Raw genomic sequence first — 10,791 nt, forward strand, 5'->3', positions numbered from 1 at the left:
CACACATTGCCACTTATACGTGCATACAGGGGACTATTCTTGGAAGTTAAGCACAGACAAACGGGATGTCTTTCGGCAGTGGGTGGACACTGAAGGTCCTGCCAAAATCCCACACTGTCATGGGGAAAACTTTGATGCTTCACACACAAGGGGCCCCAGACTGGAATAAAACCTTGATCCCAATTGCAGATAGGTAATTACAGTACTAAAAATCTTTAGAGAATAATGTGATGTAAAATAAGTCTGTTTTTAATAGCTACTCTATATATAAAATAGGATTTTCTTTCTTATTCAATGCATTCTTGTCACGGTACAGCCCTTTCCTGTCACTTTTTTGAGTGATTCAGTTTTGAAAATATGAAGCACTTTAGCAAGTATCTAATAGCACTTTAAGTTAATGAAGTTGTTAGTTAGTGTTTATTGAAAATGTAAAGCATGCTTCAAACATGTTTTGTCCAGTTTTCAGTGCTTTTGTTCAAACAACTTGAACATAAAGAGTGATTCCATGTGTCCTAGTGCCCTCTGCTGCCTAGAAGGAGATACTGCACTGCTTGATGAGAGCTCTTTATTTGGAGATTTGGGATCTTTTAGTAAGGATTTTAGAAACGTTCACTGTATTGGGTTATCAAGAAAAATAAAATTTCAAGGCTTTTCTGGGTATGTGATATTACTAAGGGATAAATTTAAATAGAAGTCTCTGCATCTGACAGTTAAAACTCACGCTGGGTCCTGGAGTAAGTACTGTGTAAAGAGAGCACATGCACTGTCACCTGCAACAGATCTAAAACTTAATGTTTACTGTATCCCAAAACCGTGTAATTGAATTGAAAACACACTGGCATTATATTTCATTTTTATTAAGAATACATATTAAGTTCAATGGCGGCTGTTGATCACGCTATGTGTGAACTGTTTTCAACAATCTTTGAAACAAGCAGGTAACAGGGGTGAAATCTTTTTAAATTCATACTTTGTTGGTCCCCCTCTAGAGGCAGTACTTGCGGTCAGATTACATTACACACCCCTAATCCCCTTATAAGCTTAAAAAAACAGTAGCTGAAAGAAGCTCTTCCAAATACTGCTCTTGAGCTCTTCTGAGTACACTGAGTCATGCATAGTTATGCCAAGCATTGTGATTAAAGGCTGTCTGCTAGCTATTTGACATTAATAAAACCTGGATACATTGGAAGCCCTGGCATCAGTGCCATCACATGGGAATCCTCCCCCAATCATGGTTTGATCTTGACAATAATGGCATTGAAGAGCAATAGATGATAACTAGTTTAAGACCCTGCTGTGCAGAAGACACTTGACTTATCAATACACCTTAACCAGTTTTACATCATACACATTTTATACAAAGGTCTGAAACAAGTTTCATGTACTGTAGGTATACACACGTGGATATTATTAACACTCAAATGCTATCAATAAATCAATTTGCAATGAACAACCTACTGTATAATATCACAAATATTTTCCCCACTCATCTTTGTTTTTTCATATTAACACTTATGATATACGATTTTAACTTTTATGAATTTTATAGGGCAGTGGTTAGCATTGCTGCCTTGCAGCTCTGAGGCCCTGGGTTCAATTCCTGGAGTGCTATTGTATCTGCGTGGAGTCTGTATGTTTTCTCTCTGAATGTGTTGTTTCCTGCAGCTGCTCTGGTCTCCTTCCACACTCCAAAGACATACTGGTAGGTTAACTGGCTTAAGAGAAAATTGGCCCTGGTGTGCATGTGTATGTGTCTTTATATCTGTTTGTGGCCTGTATTAGGCATCAGCTCCCCCTGACCCTCTTTAGAATGAAAAGGTTAGAAAATGGATGTACTGTATGGCTGAATTTTATGGAATGTGTAAGGATCTCTTGGAAAAGGCTTCTAAATCTTGTTGGCTTGTGATTTCCTGCTTTATAACAGCAAACTTATGTTGCTTCTAAAGAGAAACCTCTTTTAAATACAAAATCAATTTGTTTTTAAGTGGTAAAATAATACAGTAACTATCTCAACCACAAATGCTTATTTTGAGGATTCCTTAAAACCGTAGAAGCTGTGGTAGCTCAGACAGCAAGGGTGTCCAGCTCTTGATCAGAAGGTTTTAGGTTCAATCCCAGGTAAGGGCAAGTGATATCACTTGCTTCCAGGCAGCTCCCAGGTTCACTCAGCCTGCTTTCTAAATGAGTACCAGGGGTTAACCTCCAGTGTCGGATGGTCAAGAAAAATGGTGGCCCTTGCCCCCCATTCCCCATGGGCCTTTATGGCCTTATCTTACCTATCTTCAAAACAGTATGTCCTTGAAGTGAAGTGGTCAATGGTCAGTACTCTGACTAGCCAATAAAGTGGAGCTTCTTCCTTGGGTTGGGTGCAATAGAATACTGATCTCAATCCAGCCTAGTTATTGATTAGAGAACCCTGACTGCAGCGATCACACCTTTGTGCAATTAATCTTCCATTCATTCACATTTACAATGCATATAGAAGCATCCTTTGTCCTATGCAATGCTATTACACCGTATGCCTGTTACATTTTGGTGAGTCGAAGAGTGTTCAGACGCACAGCAAGTACCGTAGCACCAGAAACATAGCGGATCTCTCGGAGAATGCCAGTCCACTGCTTCGAGTCCTCCTCATACCTGTGAAAGCACAGCAGAGGTAAAGGAGCTCATTTTTTAAATTAAATTAATAGGATAGTTTCTCAAATGTTTTGTGATTTGATTTTTGATGTCATCACTGTTTAAACGCTATCATGGGTTTCCCTATACATTTAAATTGTCAAACAGACACATTTAAATAACGAGTGAATGAGAAGTGAATTTCACGTCAATTCTTACCAGTACTACATGCAATGTTACTTTTCATGTCATCGTGACCATCATTGTACTTACTTCCATATATCATTCATTTCAGTGGGTACCAGCTCTCCTGAGTCATTGGGCATCATGCCAAAGCCGCCAGTAGCGTAGATTGAGCCAGCCAGACTGGTGAGACTCAGGGAACTACGCTCCTGTGGGAATTCATTAAAGTCTTCCCACCTGCAAGGCAGAGACAGCTCCATGAAAAGACGCTCCTGATATAACCAGGATGTCCTAGGCCAACATCAGTTGTTTCATTGGACTAAAGTAAATTTGCTCATCTGCTTGACATTGTCCTAACATCGTTGGCCAGAATATCAAGGTAATATACAGTAGAACATTATCTATATATACAAACATAGATCTGGCTTAGAATTGTGATACTGGGAGCCTTTCAGTTCTTTTGAAGCTGTGTAGATTGGGCCTTGATATAAACACTCTCTTATGGTAACAGACTTATTCACAAAAACTTTCAGTGTGTAAAATCTGGGGTGATCTGGGAGGTCCCACAGAGCTGCAATATAGCCGGACCCACTTCATCATTATTAATCAACCAAGTTATCCTATTCAATAATAACATAAACTGCTCCCATGTTCACATAAGTTTTACTTTAAATAGGATCAATTTGGGGCATGTCACTGTTTATAAACTAAGCATTTGGCTGGATTCAAAACTCATATGGATAAATTACAAGCTAAATTCCTCTTAATTGCAAAAGATTTTGCACAACACTCAAAGTGTATATTCAAATATCTTCTCCTTTTAGATTTCAATAATATTATTTAGAGAATGTTCTAACATTCTTTAAATTTGGGCCAATAAGGGCACAGCATAGTATAATAGTACTGATAGAACAGTTATAATCAAAGAACATAACCCAAAAGCTGAATTAAAATATGAAGTGCTTCTCAAATAATATAAAATCAATGTTTTATGCACATAAGGGGTTGTACATTTTAGTCATGCACAGCGTAGCATTGATGTTCATCTTACCTGTTACTTGTAATGTCATACACCTCCACAGAGTTGGTGAGTCCAGCGTCTGTCACGCCTGCAGCCACGTAAATCTTGTTGTTATGTACAGTGGCACCAAACAGAGATCGGCCAGTCTTCAAGGGAGCCAGCTCCTTCCATTCAAACTTTGTGGGATTATAAACACACATCCTTTTGATGCATTTTCTAGTGGACAGAGGAAAAAAAAAACACTTAACCTGTGTGGTGCCCTTTAAATGGTAAGATCACATTTTTTAAAAAGAACCAATACATTTGAATGTATTTTCATAAATCTGTTTAATATTCATTTATGACATCTCATAGTCTCTTATCTGCATGACAATAAGAAGAAAATACGTATTAACATTTAAATATACATGGATCCAAAATGTTGTACATGAAATGTGTTATATGAATATTATTAGAACATGGTATTTTCTATTCACAGTTCACAGAGTAAAAGAACTATAATATTTATTAACAGCTTTAAACCTCTTGGTTAATACATCTAATTAATTTCCTTAAACCACAGTTTTGGGTGGTTTAGTACGCCCAAGTGAAGACTTTGCTTTTATACAATATTATATAGTAATCATTTCCTGAAGGTGGCTTTCAGCTGGAGAGGAGAGCCAAAGGTCAGTTCAGTAATATTGTCCAAGTGCAGCATGCGTGAAACTGACCATTGAATCATCTTCCTGCTGTGAAGTATTGATTTTGTTTTCTTTATATGTTAGACATGGCTGTAATTTAATTTTGCATGTCTGTCACTGATCTTCACTCTTTGTTAAAGTACAGTACCAAAGCACTCCAAAATGATGTCGGATTTGTACTTTTTTTTTTGCTGTATGTGGCAGCCATATGGGCCCGAGATGGTTGTGTGGGGTTGTATGGTTGTTCAAGATGGTGCAAGGTGGCATGACATTTGACATATAACACAGGGGGAAGTGGAGTGCAGGATTGTTGTTGATATAAGTGCTCTTGAAGGGTAAATTTTGCCTTTGTTCCCAGCACCATTTGTACTGCAGGATAAACCTGTATGTCTCTGGGCTGTGGGACAGTGCACTACCTGGTGACAAACCCACTCAAACAGTGTTTGACTACATAACATAATACTTGCTTTATTTTTTTTAAATGAAAAATGAAGTGGAATATAGTATTATCGCATATGGACTACATGAATGGGACATGAACCGAAAACAATCAAAATGGAGTTTGCTGATGCTCCTAAAAGCATTTGTCACTCCACCATACTGTTACTTTAAGAAAAACAGTGACAGAAACACAATATAACAGGTGAAACAAAAAAGAACAAAGTGAATTCTTACTTGCTATCTCCTTTTCCTCCTATCACATAGACTAGTCCGTTGTATGACACAGTCGCATGGCCATACACTGCGTAAGGAAGAGGGTCAGACTCTCCCCATTTGAAGGATCTAAAAATGATTGGAAAAAGGTTAAGAGTGATTGAGTGCAATTAACACTTTAGAATTGTCATTTTTGTTTTCCTTTATCTGGATAGCTGGAATATCCTGAATCATTTTTGGTCATGCATTACTATAAATAAAATAATCATTTTTTTAATATTTCCTATTATTATTTCTCACTGTGGTGGATTATTAGATTCAGAATGCTTATACTAAAAACAAAGTATAAAGGTCCAGCTTTTTGTAATAAGACAGCTTTCGAATATCATTTATAAAAGGTGACAAGTCTCCTGAAGTCTGTTCCGCTGAAGCCTTAAAAAATATGTTGTTAACTAAGGAGACGAGTTAAAAAGAATAGGCTACCTGTGAGTATTTGTTTTCATAAATGAGAGCATAATTTAAATTTAAACTGAACCAAACTGTACTTTTGATGACTCTTCAACAAGACAATAGCTGTTCTTAGTGTTGATGTGCTGATAATCACACAGAATTGCCAACATTTTGTTTTTGAAACACATTCCAATAATTTAAATTTGACATCATTTCAATCACACCCTGGAATCTTCAAACCTACTGTCTGTCATAGACCATGACTGAGTCCAGAATCTTCTCTCCTTCCTTTAGCTCTTTTCCTCCAATGACAAAGATGGAATTTTCTGCCTCACCAAGACCAAACAGAGCGCGGGGAGAAGGAAGGGGAGGCATACCTAACCAATCTGAATCTAGGGGATCAAACTGCAAGTGAAACACATTGATTCTATTAAGTTTTTCCTCAAGAATTAAAAGAATAATTACATACTGTATTCTGCATTGTATATTAGTACAAACATTATAAGACAAGTGTTTTCATGCTAGATGGTGTAGGGCCACTGTCTTCTCAGTGTAAAACATATAGTACTATAATATAAGAATGTAACATTTTAATTTAATTCATTAAGTTCCATAAGGTTTGCTGAAAGCTTAAAATGTCATAAACTTTACTGTCACTACAATGAAAAACCCAGCCATTTATAGCCAAAATTGTATAATGTTGGTTCTCTAAACCAATTTACTTTAGAATGTCTTTGTAGTAATAACAGTGACTTAGCAGTATTTAAAGCAGTAATTGTGTTTACAGGTAAATAGTTGAAATTGCCTGATAAACTGATTTGCTTTCAGAATTATGTAGATATTTATGTTTTGGTTCAGGTAAGTAAACACAAGTATATACAGTACTGTATCATATCTTTTGATCTCCTCTATTGGGGCTGAATACCATCACAAAGAAATGGATTTGTCCCTTTGCATTTTTTGTCACATATCAAAAAAATAAAGACCACATGCTTAGAAATACATTGGGAGAAAATAACTATATTTTTGAAACTCTTCATTTCATCCTATCAGTATCCTATCAGTGAATGTTTATAAATTAATTGATCACGCACCTGTAAAAAGTAAGAACTGAGAGGATCGTCCTGGTTATCGTCGTTATAAAAAAGTCCTCCTGCTACAAAGATCTGGTTCTGTTTTGTAACCAGACTACAGTGATTCTTAGGAATCTGGGTGGATAATGAGGCTATATAGCATTCGTTTCCTATTGGGTCATAGGCCACTGAACCTGTGTCACTGATCATGAACATTAAATCCTTGAGGAACATGCCAAAACGCAGGTTGTCATTGAGTATCCCAGGAAGCAGATTCTCCTCCTCTTCTTGGGCAACATCACCCCTGTCACCAGGCTTTTTACTTTCAGCTTTCTTTAATTCAGGAAGCTTACCCTCATTGGCATCTTTCACCATCTGCAGCTTCTTCATGAGTTCTGGGTTTGATTTGACGAGTCCATGTTTCTCTACTTTGTTTGAGAAGTAGTCATGTGGCATCAGTCGAAAGCGGATGCAGTCAAAGAGATCAGACAGATCCTTTAGCCGGTTCTCCTTGTCATGGGAAACCCACGTCACGAGCGCTTCAAATACCACCTCTTCTTTCTCAACATTAAGGGAATCTGAGGTGATAATGGCAGCCAATTCAGTGGGGGCTAGCTGTAGGAAGTCCAGGTCTCTTACGATCAGATGGAAACGATCACAGATGAAGTCTCTAGCAGATATGGCAAGACGTGGGCAATCAAGCATCAAGCCTAGCCGGAAAATAGCCAAACAGTTACTCAAGCTGAGCCTCTTCTGCAAAAAGGAGACGCAAACTGTAAAAATAGAAGGAATCTGAAACAAGTTTGCCGCCGCAAAAATGTCTTTGACATTCTGTTCTGTGATACTGATTTCTGACGTGTAGATATACTTAAGGATCATTCCCATTACTCCAGGTTCCACATCTTCAAGGACTATCTCCTTCTTCTTGCTCTCCTCTAGGTCTGAGAGGAACATGGTCCGGAAGAAAGGGCTGCAGGCTGCCAGCACTAACCGGTGACAGGGAAACTCCTCGTCCTTAATCTTTAAAACACAGTCAACGAACTTGTCTGTTTTCAGCAGGTCATTCAGCCCATCTTGAAGGAGGGTTTGTTGGTACATCCGGGGCTCTTCAGTAGGATCTACAGGTAGAGCCATTTTTTAGAAATATTTTTTGGAATAATGGAGTTTCTTTGTCACCTCTCTCTGGGAGAACACAGTCTCATTCAAAGCCTAGCCCAGAAAGAAGCAGTCTTGCTCAAACTGGTATGGGTCTCAGAATTCAGCACAGATTGGTAGCCCAGCTGCTTAAGTTCTTCAAACTTCTGCAGGGTTTTATTTATAGACAGAGTCACACAAAGCTGAGGAATCTATTTTGGTGTGTGTAATGTGATCCCCTTTATAGATATGCCATCAGTCACACACAGGAGGCAGCTGAAGCAGAGCCCAAGGGAGGAGCTGTCTTTGCCTGAGTCAAGAGAGCACTACTCGCTGACATCATGGTCCAAAAGCAGGGTATTGTCTTTCCAAGTGACTTGTGAGTGATAGTTCTTTCAAATATGTGAAAATGAGCAAACCAATTAACAAAGCAGTCACACTTAACATGTTATCTTTAAAGGTAATGTTAATTTATAAAAGGTATATAATGTGTGATACACATTATAAGAAAGGTTACAAGAAAGAAAGGTTACAAGCCCTTTGGCCCATCTAGATCATGGGTTGCTAGTAATTAAAGCGAGGATCACATCCAGCTGTTTCTTTAAAGATGCCAGCATCAGTTTTTAGTTTTTCATTGATTTGACCTCATACCTGAAGTGATCAAAAGACGCTAATCCTAATTTAAGTTATTTTCCTGTGTTTTCCTCTTTGTGTTTTATGGAGCAAAGGTGGTATTTAAAATAATTAGAACTAATTAAGAACTATAAATGTGTGCAACATTTTTGTTAAAAAACTGTTCACCCTCCCTTATCCCTTTGCATTAAGATTCAATGTTGAAAACATTAACTGGCTGTAAAACAGTTGTACATATGAAGATGACTTAGTGTCACTTTACTATTACCTTTACACAGAACTTAATGGATTAGTAAGGCACATAAATCTTTTAGTTGTATTTTTTTTGCATAAATGCTGCATATACTGTAGTTATTCCACTTGCATTTACAATTATACAGTACTGCTGTGAGCTCTGTTTCCCTTTCTAATGAGGTTCATTTACTGTATACACTCCAATCTCCAAAAAGTATTCTAATCACAAAAGCTCATGTTTTAAACATAAATATCTCATTAGTTAACAAGCTGACTTCTTAAAATAGCACAAATACTAAAGGAATGATAATTTATCTTCGAGTTATACATTCCTGTTTTAACATTTTTTCTATGTGGTGAGTACCATTTCAAAGCTCTGTTAATCTACTGTACTTGCCCTATAACACTATCACACTGCAATGCAATTATATCCCTCTAAATTGGATGGTGCTGATTGTGAAAAGGTACTGACAGTATGGTTTACTCTGATTATCTGTGATGTTCAGGATGCTTGTAAAAGTGTGCTGGCCTTCTGAATCTTCCATAAATCTTCTGAAGCATCCATGAGCAGCGTACTCTTGCGACCAAGCAGATGCATATAGTATATAAGGGGAAAATACAAGCCAAGTCTTAACACCATCTGCATTATTTGTGGAAGAACATTGTACATACAGTAAGATGTGGACTGTTCAAGACAGAAACATGTCAGATAGCAACTTCAAAATCTGGTGCCCAACAGCCTGGGCACCAGATCAATATATCGTGATTGAGGGCTTGATCTATATATCAGGTTTGAGGGAAACCTTCAGTTAAATGTGATGATCTCCAAATGCATGCAACAGTTTTGTTCTCACAAGCTGTGTAATGTGTAGGAGTGCAATAGCCCACATAAAATTAGTTCGCTTCAAATTTGCCACATTAATGAATTGTGGGGATACAACAGTTTCTAACGGGGGCCGACAGTATTCCCTATTCTCTTCTACTGTGTGTTAATTGGTAACCATGAACTCCTCCATGAAGTATAGCCAAATGGCAAATCATGTGGTGAGTCTACACCAGACTTTTTCTTTTCATTCTGTTCACTTATATAATAGAATATGTAAAAAATGTTTTTCTCCCTTTTGCTAGTGGTCATCTGGTGTGTTGTAACCACATTTAAAGTCCAATTTAACGTTATTGAAGATAAATTAAACCTGAATGTACTGCTTGAGTCTGAATGATAGGTCTGTGAGTCAAGCCTCTTTTCTATTGCAGCACAATTGTTCAAGCATTAAACAGAATAATAGTGGTATGTGCTCATTTCAGCTGAGCTTAATAATGTGCCTTAAAGTGAGTAATGATGGGAGGGAATACAAGATTACTCAGACATATTTATAGACAACCTATCATCTTTCAAACCTTAATGTAGGCCAGAACATCACATAAATAATATTCAAGACTGAATCACACAGGTTTCAGTACCATTACACCAGGATTTAAAAGGTACGGTTAATCTTATCTCACTCATAACAACTCAGCCTGAACCTAACAGCTGCAATAGCATCACAAAGTACAAGAAGAGTACAGTGTCATATGTTTTTTACAGAACACATGAAAACTTCATTGTGCTAAATCTATTTTCAGTTTTAAGCAATGTCCAAAATCATGTCCTGAAGTCTTTCTATTGAATAGCAGCAAGAAGCCTGCAGCAAAGAAAAAGCTGGCATTAAATGTTATTCAGAATAAGAGAATGTGTGCGTGTGTGGATAAAACTTTGATTCAATATCATGACCAATATCTAAATCTGCAGAAAAACACTTCACTTTACTGAAGAAGTATGAAGTAAAGAACAGAAATATGTGAAAAATACCACAAGTACTGTAGTACCAGATTTTATGCTAAACATATTACAGTATATATTCAGTATGTGTGAGCTGAATCTTAAACCTCAGACAGATGCCTGCATTGCAATGATTGTGATTTACTGCGATTAATATAGAAAATTATGCTGGTTTAAGTTCTCCTTGCAAAGTTTGGTTCCATGCATAGAATTCTAAAGTTATTTTATCAAAATTGCTCACTTGTTCCAGTGTCCAAGCTATTTACAGTAAGCAAGAATAGACTACTCTGAGTC

General features: G+C 37.3%; 1 protein-coding gene across 1 annotated transcript; it reads right to left on the reverse strand.

Moving 5' to 3' along the window:
- Positions 1-841: 841 nt before the first annotated feature.
- On the reverse strand, positions 842-8,041 carry klhl40b (kelch-like family member 40b). Its single transcript, XM_006634191.3, has 6 exons — positions 6,699-8,041; positions 5,849-6,009; positions 5,176-5,283; positions 3,851-4,036; positions 2,890-3,036; positions 842-2,637 (listed from the first exon to the last, which is right to left on the reverse strand). The coding sequence occupies exons 1-6, from the start codon at positions 7,809-7,811 to the stop codon at positions 2,526-2,528; spliced, it is 1,827 nt and encodes a 608-aa protein (XP_006634254.2). The 5' UTR covers positions 7,812-8,041; the 3' UTR covers positions 842-2,525.
- Positions 8,042-10,791: the final 2,750 nt, after the last annotated feature.

Source organism: Lepisosteus oculatus, chromosome 6 (genome assembly GCF_040954835.1).
Source record: "Lepisosteus oculatus isolate fLepOcu1 chromosome 6, fLepOcu1.hap2, whole genome shotgun sequence".
Classification (NCBI taxonomy): domain Eukaryota; kingdom Metazoa; phylum Chordata; class Actinopteri; order Semionotiformes; family Lepisosteidae; genus Lepisosteus; species Lepisosteus oculatus.

What these genes read in the sequence shown, in the direction of transcription:
- klhl40b (XM_006634191.3), bottom strand. Translation starts at nt 7,811, where the DNA reads ATGGCTCTACCTGTAGATCCTACTGAAGAGCCCCGGATGTACCAACAA. An exon ending in GTCATGGTCTATGACAGACA is followed by an intron (nt 5,284 to 5,848) that starts GTAGGTTTGAAG and finishes AATCATTTTTAG; the next exon opens with ATCCTTCAAATGGGGAGAGT. An exon ending in TATGACATTACAAGTAACAG is followed by an intron (nt 3,037 to 3,850) that starts GTAAGATGAACA and finishes TCTGCCTTGCAG; the next exon opens with GTGGGAAGACTTTAATGAAT.